Source organism: Ochotona curzoniae, unplaced genomic scaffold (assembly GCF_017591425.1).
Source record: "Ochotona curzoniae isolate NIBS_2020 unplaced genomic scaffold, NIBS_Ocur_1.0 scaffold_1852, whole genome shotgun sequence".
NCBI classification, from domain to species: domain Eukaryota; kingdom Metazoa; phylum Chordata; class Mammalia; order Lagomorpha; family Ochotonidae; genus Ochotona; species Ochotona curzoniae.
The window spans coordinates 36084293-36104282 of NW_024467087.1; the positions used below are offsets into that span (position 1 = coordinate 36084293).

Below are 19990 nucleotides of genomic sequence, written 5' to 3' on the forward strand. Positions count from 1 at the left end.
GCTAATCTAATTGGGCAACACATAATGCAGAGCATGGATTCTTTTATGACAGACATATTAAAATCTTCATTCTTATATACGGAAATTATTTTTTACATGAGTACCTCTGTTCCTCAGCTCTCTTCTGAAGAAGTCCAAAGATAATTAGCTTCTAGAAAATCTCGGAATTCTTTACACTTTATAACGAATGCAGCTCTAATACATGAACACAATGTTAATCACTTCTCATTACAACTATTTCAGCAGGTATGCCTGTTCCTACTTCTTCAGAGCCAATCTCCCTGAAGTCCCTTGCTGGCAGGCCTCCTCCAGGTGGGATTAAAGACAAGACTATGCCTTCTTCTACCAGCGGTGCTTTGGATTTGAAGGATTTGAATAATCCAAACAAATATTGCAAGCTCTGCCCTGCTGCTTTTAATAGTCCATTAATGGCCCAACAACATTACGTTGGGAAAAAACACAAAAGAAATGAAGCTAGGAAGACGTTTGCAGACAAGATCAGAGAGAAACCTCTTCTAGCAAAATCAGATGCAAATGGTAAACAGTAAAGATATCCAGAACTCTTTCTAGGAAGTTTGTATTTTATAAAATGTACTAGATCATCACTATGCCCTTTTACTCCTATTGAATGAGAGCTTTCCAGTAGAATTTTAGATGAAAGACTTTTGAATCAATCTACTTTTTTGTTTTCTAGAAAATGAAGCCCAGAATGGCTTAGACAAACTTCTATTAATTTCAGAATCAAATCTAGATATTCCTATGGTTCAGTGTAGTTTTTTGGTACATAAAGAAGTATTTTAATTTAGTATCATGTGATTGCATCAATCATTCATTAAATATTGTTTAAGAATCTCTTCATTGCTAAGCCAGACATTCTTGAGAATGCAAATGAGAATGTACCATTTTCTGTGAAGAAGCAAGTGCATAGACTAGTAATATCACTTCATTGCAAGAGGCTACAGACATTGACTTTTTATGGTTTTGGGAATTAGGAAATTAAACATTACGATCCAGAAAATCTTCCTACATTTAATTTATTTCAATTGATACAAATGAGATGGAAAGATGATGAACAGAGAACATCACGCTAAGAAAGAGTGGCAAGAATTCAGGTAAAATACAGAGACTGGTCCTGACTGGAGTGATCCACTTGTTCTTCTAACCAGATTTTGGTTTTTTGTTGTTGTTGTTGGTTTTGTTTTTGTTCCCTTCCTGTGCCATAGGCACCTTCTCACGACCAGTGTATTTTATTTTCCTTTCATATTCTTCTACTCAAGTCCTTCCCACTTCTCGCTGTTCGTTTTCAATTCCTTCTTTATTAGACCTCACTGCTTCATGTGAAAATTTTCATTATTCTCTCTTGAAGCTTTATTCTTTATTATGTGTAACCCATTATCCTCTTGCTCTTCTGTGTTTTTGGTGTTGGTTTCTTACCTAGTTCTCTTATAGAATTTTAGTTTTCTAATAATTCTTCATTTATAGGTAGGTATTCCTATGGCCCCATCTTTGATCTTACTTTACCTAATGTAATCTGTTTTCCTGGTTTCATTGTTCATCTGAATGTTTATGACCTTTCTGTCAAGTTACAGACTCACACATCCAAATGGCAATTATTACTTCACCTGGATACTGTAGTTATATCACAGCCTCTCAGTCTTTCAAAGTGGACACTTGCAGCTCACTGAAATCACCAACAGTCTTCTCCACTTTCTATATTCAATGAAACACCAAGCCATGTCTATTTTACCTCCTGCTTATCCCTGCCCTCTGTATCTCTAGTCCTTCTCTTCCCACACTGGTTCAGATCCTTGACATCCTTCCTAGTTTTGCTTTCCAAAGCATGGGTTTTGGGTTAGTATCATCTGATAGCTTTCTAGAAAAAAAGAATCTCAGACCCTCTTCAAACCCACTGAATCAGAGTGTGCATTTTAGCAAGATACTTGGGTGATTTGTACTCAGTAAATTTTGAAAAACATTATCCTAGAATATTGCCACAACCTCATAACTGCTTTTCTTTTCTTTTTTAAAAAAGATTTATTTATTTTTATTGCAAAGTCAGATATGCAGAGAGGAGGAGAGACAGAAAGGAAGATCTTCTGACCCCAAGTGACCGCAATGGCCGGTGTTGCGCAGATACAAAGCCAGGTACCAGAAACTTCTTTCAGGTCTCCCACGTGGGTGCAGGGTCTCAAAGCTTTGGGCTGTCCTTGACTGCTTTCCCAGGCCATAAGCAGGGTGCTGGATGGAATGTAGAGCCGCCGGGATTAGAACCAGCGCTCATAGGGAATCCTGGCGTGTTCAAGGCGAGGACTTTAGCCACTAGACCACGCTACCGGGCCCTTAACTGCTTTTCATGCTTCCAGTTTGTTTCCGCAAATCCACTCTCAATTTAACCTCTACAGGGTTTTACTTAAAGCACAAATGTTTCTATGCCATTTCTCTTCTTGAAAGCTCTTCCTGTTTCTCCATATGGTAAGGATAAAAATTGGACTCTGTAGCTTTTTACCATCTTGCCCCTGACCACAGTTTCCAGGCATGTCCACCTGCTATTTCCTACCATGATTTATGTGGGTCAATACCTACAGAACACTTATGCTTTCTACAAACCCCTAACCGTACTTCTCAATCGTATTTCTATATCCTTACTCATGCTGCTTTTCCTAGAATGTCCCTGTAACTCTCTTCTTTTGTGTAATTCTTACTGATTCTCACTGCAGCGTGAAAGCCTTTTCCTCTGTGTTTCTTTTGCCTGCATAACACAAGGTCTTTCAGGGAACCCATCTATGTTTTCAGTACTAAAGCTAGAAACTGACACAAAGGTAGGCCTACCTCATCAGAGATTGGTTCCTGTAAATTAGTGATCTTCATTTACTGAGTATTTCTTCTGTCCTTGTACTATGTCAGTTTCCTACTTCCCAGGAAGTTGTATGTGTTTTTATCCAGATCATTGAGGATGTTGATTTAGGTAATTGTGGAAATAGAAGTGATAGGGTTATTGGACATTGGACAAATTACAAACTTGTTGGAATGTATTTTCTGCTGAGAATATCTCAGGAAAACTTAGTTGAACTACTGGGGCCCTGAAGTATCTGAAATAGATAACTTTTGGCTTAGTGTAAATAGTTTAATATATCTGACTCAGTTATGATAAATGCATGTACTTTTTTCACTTCTGAAGAGGGGTCCCTCTTTCAGCACCCTGAAGGCTCAATGTTATTAGAGTGAAAGAAGAAATTAATTTTGAGGTGTTGCAGTAAAAAATAACATTTATTTAGTTTTAAAGAGTATTTGGTTATTAAGAATAGCTTAAATGGCTAAAAACATTCTCATAGTCTTGCTTTTTCTGTTTTATATAGAAATGTTATTTTAATAAGATTTGATCTGAAGTTTTTTGTACAGTATGACTTAATATGAAAATTTTTAAAAGGCAGCATCATAGAGAAAGAAATTTCAAAATATTGGCAGGAAAAAAGGGCTTTGTTATTATTTTTAATGAAATTGCATTTCAGAATGTCATACAGGAGGTAATTTTTCCTCTTTTTACCCATTCTTAGAAGGAGTTCCTCACATTAAAAGAAAAAGGTCCTAAGCAGGCAACGTATTTTATTTGCACCTGATCACATGCAATACATAACAAAACCTACTGCTTATTTATTCTTTCTACTACTGTAATGTTGCTTTCAAATGTTTGGTGAAACTCAGGGTTGACTGAGTAGCAACTAGTTTATAATGTCTTTTGACAAGACATAATTCTAATCTGGTGGTGGGAGAGAGAAATAATCATCGTCATCATTTAATCTAACCACATTGCAGTGATTTTACATTAGTCTCCGAAGTTAGAGCCCAAAGAGCAGATTTTTCAACCCAACCTTGACTAGTGTCTCAAAATAAAAAATGGGAACATTAAAAAAAGAGAGATTTTAAAGCATCTGATTGAAAGAACAGCAAGAGAAAAAGCTTCATATTACAAGTGAGCAATTCCTAAGGAAAAAAAAAATAGTTTAATGTAATTATTTAACAGTTCATCCGTTCTGCCTCTGCCTTCCTTCCCATCCACTATTGCTTAATATTTCTCGCATATTTAACCTTTCTCTTCTTCTTTGTCATTCTTAGCTGCTTTCTTCATGTCCCTCATCTAACTCAGCTCTTATTAGCACAGAAATGTCTACTATAACAATATGGAAACTAAAGTATGAAGGCATTTTCAGTTTTGTTTGTTTATCTTTCTAACTTTATCCCAGTGAAGCATGTGGATGCCTCACCTTCACCTGTAACTCAACATATCTAAGACTGAATTAATAATCTTGTCTAAAACCGATTTGAATTCCCTCCGTTTTCTGTTTTCTGTTACCTACACTTGAATATTCAAGGGCATCATGACTACACTCTATATCTTATTCATTAGCAAATTGCATCAAATCTTAAAAAACGATTTCTCCTTTCTGTAGGCATTGCATTTCCACTGCCATCACATCACACTTTAATATTGTAACCACCTTCTGGAAAGCTTTACCTACATCTCGTCATTATTCTCTCACTCTAGTGGGAAGGTTCCAGATTGGGATTGGTTCTTCTTCCCACCTTTTGTACTTCTATATTCAATCTACTTAATATGTTGTCAAAAATTTTATGAGTTTAGAGACTGAGTATCTCTTCAAAGACTCTGTGTCAAACCTCTTTGGGCCTTTAGTTCTACTTAATCACTTCTTTTTCTTTACTTTCACTATCCTGATTTTAATACCATACTGCTTTCCAAGACTCCTTCCCCTGCTCTATGCTACCCTTCCTCATACTTCTCATACAAGCTTCTTTCTTACTTTATCAAGAAACATTTGGCCATCAAATGCAGATGACAAATTTCTTGCCTGAAACAAATTCTCCTGTAATCTTAGATTCCAATTTAATTACTATACTCTCCATTTCCCTTCTCAGGCAAGTTTTTCTTTTTTTTTTTTTCTCTGTAATCTCTTGCTGTCTTCACTTGTTATTCACTGCTCAATTCACTGCCGTTTGTTGACACACATTCCGCCAGCCGTCATTACACTACTCTACCCACTCACTAAAGTTACTTCTTCCAAAGTCATAGTGACCTCCAAATTAATATATTCAAGAGACACTTTACTTTAGCTTTGTGATGTCACTCTTTCCTGTTTATTCTTATAATTCCCTGTTCTTTACTTCAAGGACTTTTTATAGTCTTCACCCTCTATACCATATTAAAAGTGCCACTTCCCGGGATTTTAGATCTTGGTGTTGCTACTCTTTTGCTCGCTTACACATTGTCCTTGGGAGCTATAATACACCTTGACTATTTGAACTGCCCCAATAATCTAACATCTTCAAGATCTCTCTAGCCTATCTCCTTTGAAACCCCAGTATACAAGTGTAACCACCACTTGAACACTGTAACATGGAAACCCCACAGATATCTCAGACTCTGTGTGTTCAAACTTATATTTACTGTAGCTTCCTCTTTTACCCACTAAAACACCATTTCCTTCTGAAGTTCCAATTACAGTTAATGAGTTAATCACTTACTTAGTTACCAAACTAGGATTCTGGAAATGACTTCAGATCCCTATAATTTTCTCCTCCTCCTTTCACAAACCTCTCCTTCAGTCACTAAGTTTTTCCAGTTTAAGAAAAAAGCTAAACATTTTGCCATTATTTTCATGTCTCTCTACCTCTGTAAAAACCTTTCCAGTCCATACCCTCATCATTTGCCCGGTCTGGTATACTTACTTCACATCTGTTTCCCCTTTCTGTCTGCAGTTGTTCTTCAGTGTGTCATTTGTATTCCATGCATTGAGAAACCCTGTAGGAGTTTAAGCGGTGAATGACACGTTTGGTCAGTTGTGGGTTTGAAATCAATCTCTCTCCACAACTGACCAAACGTGTCATTCACCGCTTAAACTCCTACAGGGTTTCTCAATGCATGGAATACAAATGACCCTTAGCATAACATACACTTTCTTTTATTTGACTCATTTTTGCCTTTCCTATCTCATCTCCTTAATTTTACCCTGCACCAATATCAGATTTTAGGAAAGTGTTATAAACATTTATGTGCTGTTTATCATTCTATTTTCTGTTGTTACAATGCTCTTCTCAACTCTTTATTGCCTATTTTTCATTCTTCAAGTTAGCTAAGGCAACATCTCCACTACTATCCTTCCACACACCCCATAATAAGACAAATGTCTGTTTTTTTATGCTCCTATACCTCGTAAACGTACTTCTTTTGCTTTTAACAAATGAAATCAAAATCATTTGTTCCTGTATCTCTTTCTCACACTGAACTGGTGAACAACCCAGCTTTTATATTCCTCTTCTACCCCTAGTGTCTAGCATGGTGCTTGGTGCCACATTTCTGGAACAGATTATTTGAATTCAATACATCATTCTCATTCTTGTTTCTGCCACACTTGATATTGTATTCATGCCCTTGAATATCCTCATTTACTTTCCTTAAAATTCACATATTTCTTGTCCTCCAAGATCCGTCACAGCTCCTTGGTATTCTTTTTTCCATTTCTCTGATTTCCCTTAGGCTTCATTATTAGTTGACAGTTACATCGGTTATAGCTCCACAAGTGAATTTGCCTCCTTGAGACAAAAGATCCTATTTTATTCTGTGGTATCTTTCTCAGTACTCATAGATAATGAGGGCAGAGGCTTTCTCAATTCATTTTACTAATTGCATATTGAGAGACAGCGTTACATACTGGAGTAAGCATAGATTTCGGGATATGTTTAAAGTCACTTGCCCAGTTATTCAGATATAAAGTGAAAATGTAACTTCAAAGGATTCAGTGAGATGAAGTGTACATGTATACATACATATACATATGTGTACTAACCATCTTCTTCTTTTTTAAAAAAGATTTATTTATTTTTATTGCGAAGTCAGATATTCAGAGAGGAGGAGAGACAAAGAGGAAGATATTCCATTTGTTGATTCACTCCCCAAGTGACCACAAGGGCTGGAACAACACTAATCTGAAATCAGGAGCCAGGAGCTTCTTCTGGGTCTCCGTCACAGGTGCAGGGTTTCAAGGCTTTGGGCCGTCCTCTGCTGCCTTCCCAGGCCACAAGCAGGGAGCTGGATGGGAAGCCAGCCACTGGGATTAGAACCGGCTGCCATATGGGATCTTAGCGCATTCAAGGTGAGGGCTCTAGCCACTAGGCCATCTTGCCAGGCCCCTAACTTATTATTAATAAATATTAGATTTAAAAAATACCCTTTGTAATCCCAAAACAAATAAATTGGACATTTTCTACTTTTGTATATAAGATAAATTTCATTAAGCTGCATTTATACTTATATGTAAACATCAATTCCTTTTTACCCATTTAAGATATTATACCAATGATTCTCAGTGTTGACTGAGAATACATTAAAATCAGTAGGGAGTTTTTATTTTGTTTTGTTTTTTTTTTAATTATTTTTTAATAATCTTACTTAGTTAATTAGGGTACAAAGGGTCAAGGGCGACAGGGTGAAAGTGGGTAATACCATTGGTTCCACACTAATATTATCGTTTTTCCCTGTATCTGGAATTAGGGGAGTAACCAAGGGAAAAGCCCCACCCAGATCCCCAACGGGAGGTGCGCTCCGAGGATAGCAGGGAGTTTTTAGAAAATCCATTATGAATCCCAGCACGGTGGCCTAGCAGCTAAAGTCCTCGCCTTGAATGCGCAGGCATGCCATATGGTTGCCATTTCTAATCCCGACAGCCCCGCTTCCCATCCAACTCCTTGCTTGTGGCTAGGGAAAGCAGTCGAGGACGGCCCAAAGCCTTGGGATCCTGCACCCACGTGGGAGACCTGGAGGAAGTTCCTGGCTCCTGGCTTTGGATTGGCGTAGCTCTGGCTGTTGTGGTCACTTGAGGAGTGAATCATCAGGCACATGATCTTCCTCTCTGTCTCTCCTCCTTTCTGTATTTCTGACTTTGAAATAAAAATAAATAAATCTTTAAAAAACAGAAAGAAAATCCAGTGTTCAGGGAAGGCATTTGCCAGAGTGCTTAAGACACCATTTGGAATACCTGCATTCCCTATCATATCCCTACCTTGAACGAGTTCAAGATAACAGCTCTGTTCCTGATTTGAGCTTCCAGCTAATGTGTATCCTGGGAGACAGCAGATGTTGAACTGATGACCTGAATGGCTGGGTCCCTGCCACCCACATGGGAGATCTGGATTGGGTTCTAGGCTTCAGCCTTGTGTAGCCCCGGCTGTTGTAGTAGTGTGTTGTAGTTCACTCTACAGTTGAGGGTGAGTGTTTATTGTAGCAGTAAGGATGCTGCTTGGAACACACACATCCCATTTTAAAATAACTGGAGTCCTGATTCCAAATTCCTGCTAATGCAAATGCTGGCTTTGAACTGACCCAGCTCCTGCTGTTGTAGCTATTTGAGGAGCCAACTAGTAAACTTCCCTCCTTAATTTTCTCTCCCTCCATGATACCTTTCAAACAAATACATTTGTTTCTCTTTGTTAAAGCTAGTTTTCTTTAAGAAGAAAAAGATTATTTTATTACAAAATCAGATATACAGAGACGAAGAGAGACAGAGAGGAAGATGTTCCATCCAATGATTCATTCCCCAAGAGGCCACAATGGCTGGAGCTGCGCCAATACGAAACCAGGAGCCAGGAACTTCTTCTAGGTCTCCCACGCGGGTGCAGGGTCCCAAGGCTTTGGGCCGTCCTCAACTGCTTTCCCAGGCCACAAGTAGGGAGCTGGCTGGGAAGCGGGGCTGTTGGTATTAGAACCAGCACCCATGTGGGATCCTGGTGCATTCAAGGCGAGGACTTTAGCTGCTAGGACGCCACGCCAGGCCCTAGTTTTCTTTTAAAAAAATATTTATTTTACTAGAAAGAGAGAGAAATATCTTGCAGCTGCTGGTTCATTCCCCGAATTGCTACACCAGCAAGAACAGGGCCAATCCCAATTGGGAGGCAGGAGATTCTTTTATGTCTCCCTTGTGGTGCAGAGCCCAAGGACTTGAGCCATCTTCTGCTGCCTTCCCAAGCCATAGGTAGGGGGCATCTGGAGCATCTGTAGAAGTGGAGCACCTGGAGAAGTGGAGCATCTGGGACTCAAACTGGTGCTCATTTGATATATTGGCACATCAGGCAGAGGATTATCCTGATAAACCACAATGCCGACTATATGTTGTGTGTGTGTGTGTGTGTGTGTGTGTGTGTGTGTGTGTGTGTGTGTGTATTTCAAATTAATTCGTTTTATGACACAATTTTAAAGGCTCTGGGACTTCCACTCCCCACCTCTTGACACTGATTTCCCTTATTTTGTTACAATAATATAATCCATCACAAGACAGTCACAAGTCTATCGTTCTGTTATTTAAGCGTATCCTGACATTGTAGGTATGGAGAATGGCAGAGTCCAGCATCCTATTGTCAAGATTTAATTGACAGGTTCATTGGGAGTCCATCTTTGATTTGGAAGTAGAGATGCAGATTGCATTGTGTTCACATCTCGATATGATTGTCTCTATTATACAGTTCCTCTAGATGGGCTATATGTGCATGAATGTTTACCTATATATCTACTAAAAGGAAATTTCAATGTTTAAGCAATCTCTATGATCAAATTTTAAATTATTGTCCCTGGGACCTACACATTACATTTTTTATTATTATTTTCTTAGGGATTCTGATATGAAACAACTATTGAGAATAACAGTTTTAGAGTATGAAGACATACATTGACCTTAGTTCAAGGAGCTAAGAGATGGAGATCTCTTTAGAAGAGTGGGATCCCAAGTGTTAAGTTATGGAAGACTCTAAAGTGTAAAAAATTCAAAAGGACTCAATCTTTGGATATGGGAAGTAGGAATCACAGCAGGACTGATAACCATAAAGTTAAACAAGGCCAATAGGCAGTCTCTGAGATAAGAGAATGGAGATGATAAGAAACATATTGGAGGAAAGGTCCAGGAGAGTTAGATCAGAAATTCTGGTCTTGGGGAGTGATAAATAATGATTTACATATTCACAAAATGAATTTTTACCCAATTTGATAGATGACTTTCTGGAGCCAGCATTGTAATGCAGCACATTAAGCTGCCACCTGAAATTCCAACATCTCATACCAAAGTCTCATCTAGTCCTTGCTATTTTGCTTCCAGTTCAGCTCCCTGCTAAAGTGCCTAGGAAATCAGTAGATTATGGTCCAAGTACTTGTGTCATTATCACCCACATCACAGACCTGAATGAAACTGCTGACTCCTAGCTTTGGCCTGGTCCAGTCCAGACCACTGTGGCCATTTGGGGAATAAACCAACAGATTGGAGGTCTCTTTATCTCTCTGTCTCTTTTGTTTTCTTTATTACTATGCCTTGCAAATAAATAAATACTTTTTTTTCAAAAACTAGGATATATAATTTTTTTTAGGTGTCTACATTCTAGAAATAGAGAATTAATGAGTGAGAAAGTCAGAAACCTAGGGAATAGTAATCAGACCACTGTTCTTTAACTGCTTTTTTCATCTTTCTTGTGTGACAAGCTACTTCTTTAAACCTCTGTATAGCTTCTATTGCAGCCTTACTTCTGATATGATTTGTGAAGAAATGGGAAAGAAACTGTGGTGGATACTAGATACGGTATACTTTATAAACTGAATAAACACACAAAAGCTTTGAAATACAATGAATCTACAAGTATGAAGATCATTGGCTCAATAATCTAGGGTGAATGCTCAATTGTAGCTGCACAGAAAAATTCATCTGGAAAGCGCTCAATGGATATGAGTCCAGTTCTACTCCCTAGGGGTTCTAGTTTAGTTAATCTGCTGTAGAACTGTAATTGGAAAGAAAGTTTTTGACGTTAATTTAATGTATTACCAACATTGAGAATCACTTATCTAGAGGAAATCAGGGTTATTACTTATCTTTCGTAACTTGGAGAGCCCTCAAAATCTATAATAATCATCATCTTAGTGGGCTAGCACATTGGTATGGTAGACTAAGGCTCCATCTTCAGCACCAGCATCACATATGAGCACTTGTTTGAGTTCCAGCTGTTCCATTTCCAATCCTGCTCCCTGCTTGTGGCCTGGGAAAGCAGTAGAGGATGGCTCAAAGCCTTAGGACTCTGTACCTGTGTGGAAGACCAAGAGGAGGCTCCTGGCTGTTGGCTTCAGCTTGGCTCAGCTCTGGCCGTTATGGCCATTTGGAGAGTGAACCAGCAAATGGAAGATTTTCTCTCCTTCTCTTTCTCTCTCTGTAACTCTACCCTTCAAATAAAATTAAAAAAAAAAACTTTAAAAATAATTTTCTTCACAGGATTGCTGTGAAGATGCACAATACTAGATTTAGTCCTTAGCTTTGCAGAAAATCCAGAATCTTCAGAAATCATCGATCTCAAATCAAGAACTCATTAGCAACCCAGAGTCTGGTAGATAAACTAAGAAATGGAAAGTTATTTCCTATGTATATTTCTCACAGAGTGTCTGAGAATGATCACTTACGGTATTCCTTAAAATACAAATTACCTCTCCTGTCTCAGGAACAGTTCTCAGGGGAGTGGTCTGGGAATCTGTATTTTAAATAACAGCTCAAGTGATTCTTAACAAGAAACTTTGGGAAACATTACAGTTTTAAGTGAAGCTAATGTATTATCGTTGCGGTATTGTTTTGTGATAGATTGTTGTAGTACTAGTTAAATAGTTTCAGTTCAGTTCTGCTTGCTTTTTTTGGGGGGGGGGGCAGGGATGTCTGTCATCCAAAGAATCATTTTCTTGATATCAAAGAATATGGAAATTCAAATTATAAAGTGATCAGCATGGGAGTTTTGACCTGCTCCGTTTCCAACATGGGCCTCTTCACCCCTCCTTAGGCAACCTGGTGGCCCCCCGCTCCCGGGAGATCACCATATTGATGCCGAACGTAGTGCGGACAACCGATCGGCATAGCGCGCTACAAATCAGAACTCCAGGACTCAGGCGATCCTCCTGCCTCAGCCTCCTGAGTAGCTGAGACTACAGGCGCTTGGCACCACTTTTTAAAAACATTTACTTATTTATTTCTGTTTGGAAAATCAGATTTGCACAAGAAAGAGAGACAGAGAGAAAGGTCTTTCATCTGCTGGTTCATTCCCCAAGTAGCCATAATAGCCAGAGCTGAGTCCATCTGAAGCCAGGAGCCAGGAGCCTCCCCTGGGTCTCCCACATGGGTGGAAAGACCCAAAAATTTGGGCCATCTTCTACTGTCGTCCCATGCCACTAGCAGGGAGCTGGAAGGGAAGTGGAGCAGCTGGGACAGGAACTGGCACCCATATGGGATCCTGGTGCGTACAAGGAGAGGATTTAGGCCCTAGGCTGTCATGCCAGGCTCAGAGTGCCTTTTTCAATAGTTTTACAAGTCATACTTTTACTTTTAGCTTTTAGCAGATTCAACACAATCCATAGATAGTAATATAAAAGTATAATGGTATTCCCCATCTCACTTTCTTTCTTCTTCCCTTTCTTTCTTTCACCCTTCCACCTTCTCATCCTTTTTACTATTCTTCTTCTTTCTTTCTTTCTTTTTAGTTTTTGAGGCAAAAATTTTCTTAAAAATTTGTGCATTTATCTCAAAGACAGGAGGGAGAAAAAGATTTTCCAGTTGCTAATTTGCTGCCCAGGTAGCTGCAAAGGCAGGGCTGGGACTAGGCTGAGCCAGGCCGAAGCCAGGAGCCAGGAGCTTCAAATGTGTCTTCCAACATGGGTAGAAGAGGTTCAAATATTTTGACCATTCTTTACTGATTGTCCAGGACCCCTAGAATTAGATCACAAGTGGAACTTCTGGACCAGGAACCAACATACATATGGTGTTACTAAAGCCAAAACTTATCTAAAACATTTATTATTGTTTCAAAATCAGAGCTGCAGAGAGAAGAGGAGACACAAAGAAAGATTTTTCATTTGCTGGTTCACTCCCCAAGTACCCACAATGTTTGGAGCTGAGCTGATTAGAGCCAGGATCCAGGAGTTTTTTCCCAGGCTCTCACATTGATACAGGCACCTAAGGGCTTGACTGATCCTTGCTTCTTTGCCAAGCACATTAACAGGGAGCTGGATTGGAAGTGGAGCCGTTAGAGCTTGAACCAATACTCATATGGGATGCAAGTGCTGCCAGTGGAGATTAGCTTGCTATACCACCATGCTGGCACCTCTATTCCATAATTTTAAGTTTACATCATAATCAAGAGTTTAATGTGACACCAAATAGATTTAACAAGTAAAGGCAAAAGGAGTCTAGTTTAGCAATGGTTGTACAATTGAAAGATATTTCGTTCATATACAACTAATTTTAAAGTAATCACATATCACTAAACTACAGTAATGTAATTTTCTCTTTTCTTAAGATTTATTTTTATTTTTATTACAAAGTCAGATATACAGAGAGGAGGGTAGACAGAGAGGAAGATCTTCCGTCCAATGATTCACTCCCCAAGTGAGTGCAACGGCCGATGCTATGCCTATCCGAAGCCAGGAACCAGGAACCTCTTCTGGGTCTCCCACGTGGGTGCAAGGTCCCAAAGCTTTGGGCTGTCCTTGACTGCTTTCCCAGGCCACAAGCAAGGAGCTGGATGGGAAGTGGAGCTGCCGGGATTAGAACCAGTGCCCATGTGGGATCCCGGCACGTTCAAGGCGAGGACTTTAGCTGCTAGGCTATGCTGCCGGGCCCGATTTTCTCTTTTTTAATATTTGTTTATTTTTTATTGGAGAGTCAGATTTACATAGAGAAGGAGAGACAGAGAGGAAGATCTTCCATCCATTGGTTCCCTCCCCAAGTGGCTGCAACAGGCGGAAGCTGAGCCAATCTGAAGACAGAAACTTCTTCTGGGTCTCTTACATGAGTGCAGGGTTCCAAGTATTTGGACTATCCTCTACTACTTTCCCAGGCCATAAACAGGGAGCTGGAAGAGAAGTACAGCAGCTGGGACATGAATCAGTGTCCATATGGGATCCTGATGCTTTCCTGGCGAAGATTTTAGCCACTGAGCGGTCGTGCCTGGTCCAGTAGCATACTTTACTTAACCAGTGATTTGATAAAGTTATAGTACCAAGATCGATAAAACTAGATTTGGAGTAGTTGTGAGCACACAGACAATTATTTCTTTTGACTTTTTTCTTTCTTTTTTTTTTTTTAATTTTACCTTCCACATATAAAAGAGAACATGCAGTATTTGTCTTTCTGCATACAGCTTGTTTAAGATAATGTCTTTGATCTGCATCCATGTTGCAAATGATAGAACGTCTTTCTGTTTTACACTGGATTAGTATCCCATATATATATATATATATATATATATGCCATTTCCTGTATTCAGGAATATGATGATGGACACCTTGGTTGAATGCATGTTTTGGGTGTTGTGAACATCATTGTTATAAATGTGGTGGCATGGATATCTGCTTGATAGAATATGCTCTTGTTTTTTGGTCCCAGAAGTGGAACCACTAGATTATATGGCAAGTCTATTTCTAGTTTTCTAAGAAATCTCCATGTTGTTTTCTATGGTGGCTGCACTAATTCATAATCCCACCAATAGTGTGTAAATGTTCTCATTTCTTTACATCCTTCCCAGCATTTTCTTTTAGATTTTAGCCATTCTGACAGTGGTGAGATGATACCTCAACATTGTTTTGATTTGCATTTCCCTAATTTTTAGTGATGTTGAGCAGTTTTCACATATTTATTGGCTTTTTGTATTTCTCCTTTTGAGAACTGTCTTTGTCCATTTCTTACTGGCTGGATTGTTTTGTTGTTGAGGTTTTTAGATTGCTGATATATTCTGGCTATTAATCCTCTGTTGGATGGATAGCTCACAAATACTGTTTTCCCATTCAATTTGATGTCTGTTCAGTCTATTTATAGTTTGCTTTGTTGTGCAGAAACTTCTAAGTTTGATATAGATTCATTTGCTTAGTGTTGCTTTTGTCATGTATACTGACCTTCTCCAACAACTCATTCCTGACACCAGTGTCTTGGGGTGTTTTTCCTACAATTTCTTCTAACAACTTCATAGTCTAAAGACATAACTTTAGGTCTTTGATCCATATCGAGATGATTTTGTATATGTTGAGAAGAATGGATTTAATTTAATTTTTCTACATATATGCATCCAGTTTGGTCAGCACCATTTATGGAAAATATAATCTGTACTCCAATGTATGGTCAGTACTTTTGTCAAAGATCAGTTGGCTCCTGTATGTACATGCATTAATTTCTGGCCTCTCTCCTTTTTGCTGATCCATGTGTTAGATTTTATGGGAGTACCATGATTACAACTCATAAGATATTATGGTGCCTCTAGCCTGATTTATTTATCTATTTGTTTGCTCAGGATCATTTTGGTTATTCTGGGTCTATTGTAATTGCTTACAAATTTTAGAATTTTTTCTCAACTTTGTAAATGATATCATTACATGATAATAATTAAATTTTCTTTAAGTAATTAGAATGACTTTCTGATTTAGAAGATGACCTTATTTGTACCTAAAATCTTTACAGCCACCAATTTACTGCCTTCTCCCCTACAGTGGTTTTGAGTTTATGTTTGGCTCATGGAGTTCACTAATTTGCTTCTTCTGACTAAACAGAATGTTGAAGTTTCATGAGATAAAACAAATGAATAAAAAATAACCTTCTGCTTCTAATTCTACCTGAGGAACAGAGCAGTAAAGTAGCTGTTACGCAGTTCCAGTCTCATGGTTCTGTATAGTAGTAACCAGCAGTGTTGTTTCAGAACTTTGGTTTCAGCTTTTATCTTGAGAGTGGGGCTCACTGAACCTCTCTCCTTTTTAAAAACTGGAGAAATTGCTTTTGATACCTAATGCACTATAGTGATCTCAGGTAAGAGAGCAAAATTCGTTTTTGTTTTTAATCCTTTGGGACATTTCATGTCTTGGTTAGGTGGGAAAAGAATTAGCACAGACAAAAATATTGTGGCTGTGAGGCCATGGACACGGTGGCTTACCAAGCCAATCCTCCACCAGTGGTATCGGTATCTCGTATGGTGTCAGTTCATGTCCCGGATGTGCCACTTCCAATCCAGCTCCCAGCTAATGGCATGGGAAAGCATGGAGGATGACCAAGGCCTTGGGCCCCTGCCCTCATGTGGAAGATCGGGAAGCAGCTCCCCACTTTGGACTTGCCAAGCTCTGGCCATTGTTGCCATTTGGAGAGTGAACCAGTAGATGAAACATCTTTTTCTCTGTCTTTATCTCTGTTCCTTATCTTTGTCTATATATACATATGTCTATATACAGACATATATATATGCGCATGCTAAAGGACTAAGCATCAAAGATTGTTTCGACATATTAAATTTGAGATGTCTGTTGCACTTGCAATAGTAAGCAGACAAATGGGTGATTTTCCAGAAGAAATCAAGATTAGCAAAGCTTTACGACATAGTGTGAAGAATATTGAGCACCAAATTAAGAGACAAAGACTCTGAAAGGCTAACTCTACTTCTAACTGACTTTATGACATTGGCTAAAATAATTTTATCTCTCTGGACTCTATTGAGCAACCTCAAGTAGATCATCTCTGATAAATTCTTGTCCAGCTCTAACATTATGTAATTTGAGACAGCTCAAATTATCCATGCTGACCCTAACCTGAATCCTCTATTTTTTTTCAGCATTTAGTATGAAAGCCTATGTTTGCCATATTTGTGATATCAGCTTTAAATCTTTAGATATGTTCCGGTCTCACATGCAAGGAAGTGAACACCAAGCTAAGTAAGTGTTTTCCAACAAATATTCCCAGGACACCAAAGACCAGGACTTCTAATCTCGTGCCCTTTTATGTGTTTTACAAATACACTAGGCAGTCATTTCCCCATGATTTGAACATTTACATGGTATTCAATATTTGTAACACACTGAACATTGTATTCTCCAAGTTTTGTAATCATTAAAATATACTGGCAGAACTTGATGACTGGTAACTTTCTTAATCAGACCACACTGGCCTTTTTGGAGAGACGATAAAGGATAATTTTTAATATAATTATGGAAATTAAGAAAAATTTTAAAAATTGAGAACTTAGCTTAATTATAGGCATTTAGTTCAGAACAGAGTTTTTGGAAATAGATATCTTTCTATTACACAGATCTGGATCAGAATACTAGATTTTTCTTCCCATTAAGTGTGTTACTATGGATTGCTCTGAGACAAGATTGTTAAAATTAAGTATGATGTGTAAGGTCCTTGGCCTTGCACTTAGAAGCTCAATAAAAGTCTTCCCAATTTTGTTTTGTTGTTTTAAGGAAATGAGGATTGAATGAAGATTTGGGCAATAGGCAATTCAGGTTGCAGGACAGAGGGACATTTAACTATTGTATGATTGGTTTATTGATTTTAAAATCAATGTTATTCTAGCAGAATATATTATTTGCTTAAGATACTTAGGAGCTACATTGCCTGATTGACCAAATAAACTTATATTTAAACATTTTAAGTTCATGGTTCCAGAATGAATAACTGTCTCAGCTACAGACCTATGCAAGGAACTAATTAACCTAAAACTATATGAAATCCATATCAAATGATCGATTTGGGTTCATGTCTTAATAGCTTTAGTATTACAACAGCATCAGATGTGTGTGCTCCTTTATACACATCTTTGGTTCCATCTCAGGCCTAAGAATTTTTTTCTTTTGCATGAAAATTGTGAGAGTTCCAAGTGTTATCTGACTATCTCTGCTATTTTTTTTTTCTTAGCAAAGTATTACTTGTAGTGCTCATGGTACAATAAGCTTTTAAAATTTGTGGGGTTTTTTTGCTGTTTTTTTTTTTATTTAGACAGGTTTAACATTTTTTAATTGAAAGGCAGACAGACATACAAAGAGAAATAGAGACAGAAAAGTAGAGAGATCTTTGATACACTGATTCACTCCTCAGATGCCTGCAATAGCCAGTATCACACCAGGATGAAGTCAGGAGTCTGGAACTCAACCCTTGTCTCTCATATGATGGGCAGAGACCCAACCACTTGAACTATCCCAAAGTGTGCATTAGCAAGAAGCAAAAGTCAGAAATGGAGCTGGAATGGGAACCCAGACGCAGTGATATGGGATATATATTTCCCAAATTATGTCTTAAGTGCTGCTCCAAACACCTATCCTAATAATGTTTTGCAGAGAAAAGTAAATCTTCAGAATAAAATAATACAATAACCTTAACTCTTGTTGTATTCTTTTCAGAGAATCTCTTTTTATCAATTTAGTGAAGAATTCAACACAGACACAAAACGCTTGCCAATACAACTATGCAGATTACATCAACATGCCGAAATCCAGAGAACTAAAGCCCATGACTTATTTTAGAACTATGGAAGATGATTCATTAAAATCACATAGGTACAGAGAAGCTGATTACAGACCTAGCCATAGAACGTTTGACCAAAGACTCCCATCTGAAACTTTCTGGACATACAGACAACCACATACTACTTCTCAAAGAGTAGAAAACCAGATACCTGATTTTTTAACAGCTCATTCAAAGAAGATAAATGATCCTTTCCAAGATGAACTTGAAGAATACATCAAAGTTCAGAAGTCCAGAGGACTAGATCCAAATACTTGTTTTAGAAAAATGGGAGAGAGCTCTACCGAGACTCATGGGTATAGAGAAATGGTTGATTATGGACCAAGACATAGAACATGTGAGCAAGAATTTTCATTTGAGACTTCCCAGACTTACCAACATCCATACAATATTTCACCAATGAAAAGGCAATTATCTCCCTGGTTCCCAGCTCATTCAGAGAGGAAATGTGAGTCTTTCCAAAATGAGTTAGACTATACTCAGCAGCATAAATCAAGAGCACTGGAGCCAAAATTGTGTTTCAGAGAGACAGATGATTGCTCTGTGGAAACTCATAGGCACAGAGAAATCATTGATACCAAACCTAGACATGGAAATTTTGAGCAAAGACTCCCGTTTGAGATTTTCCAGAACCACCAAGGGCCATACCATATTTCACATGCAGTGGAAAACAAGTTACCTCGTTGCTTACCAGTTGATGACAACAAACAGGGCTTAGATTGGATGAGCTATCAGCACCCTAGAGATTATTTTCCAGAAAAACCAGTGCTCTTGAGCCTCAATCAGCAAGACAATAACTCTGGTTCAAACAGTGCAGAATCTGAAGTTTATAAACACCTCTCATCAGCAAAATACAGCAGTGGGCACAAAGGATATCATAAACGGAGGCATGGGAAGAGGAGACGACATCTGGATGAAGACAAAGAAAAGCCAGAAAAGGGACAGTCAAAGCATAAGAGGAGAAAGAGCTGTGAGGATACAGATTTAGACAAAGACAAGAGCATTCATCACAGAGATAGAAAGGAATATAAAGTCAGGGCCAGTTCAGGAAAGCTTAAGCATCAGAAAAAGAGAAAAAGACATGGTGGAACTGATGAGAAAGGACGCAAGCACAAGAAGGAGAGAAAGAAGCCTGTTGAAGAAAGGACAGAAGAAGAGATTCTTTGGGATGAATCAATTCTTGGATTTTGAACTTTCAGTTCAAAGAATGAATGACAGGAAACAGTTACTCTAATGGATTTAGGCAAAAATAAGGTCATCAGATAAAAGTAGTGTCGTTTCAGCAAAACTTGCTTTTTGGTGTGTGTAAAAATTAAAGTGTAATTGAAAGAATACACAAAAAAGCCTACGACTATCCTCTGGGAAAGAATATAAGAACATAGAGAATAACAGAAGACGAAACTTGTTTAAGAAAAGCCACAAAAGTTAAATCTTTTAGAATGAACCACCTTTGAATTTTTCAGTTCCATTTCTCAAGGACGAGCCAAAGAAAGCAGTTATGAAAATAAACTTTGGTAAAAGCAAGAGTGTGAGATGAAGGAAAGGAGAATTGAGTATAGTCAGTTTCAGTCCAGCAAAGCTGTTTTTTTTTTTTTTTGCTTTTGTTTTAGAGAATAGTTGAAGTTTGAAAGAATTAACCA

The 19990-nt window shown here is 38.3% G+C and overlaps 1 protein-coding gene across 1 annotated transcript; it reads left to right on the forward strand.

The window, feature by feature from the left end:
• The first annotated feature begins 287 nt into the window (after window positions 1–287).
• On the forward strand, window positions 288–19541 carry ZMAT1 (zinc finger matrin-type 1). The gene is made up of 3 exons (XM_040999965.1): window positions 288–312; window positions 16660–16759; window positions 18227–19541. Exons 2-3 carry the CDS (start codon window positions 16668–16670, stop codon window positions 19539–19541), a joined length of 1407 nt encoding a protein of 468 aa, XP_040855899.1. The 5' UTR covers window positions 288–312; window positions 16660–16667.
• The last annotated feature ends 449 nt before the right edge of the window (window positions 19542–19990 follow it).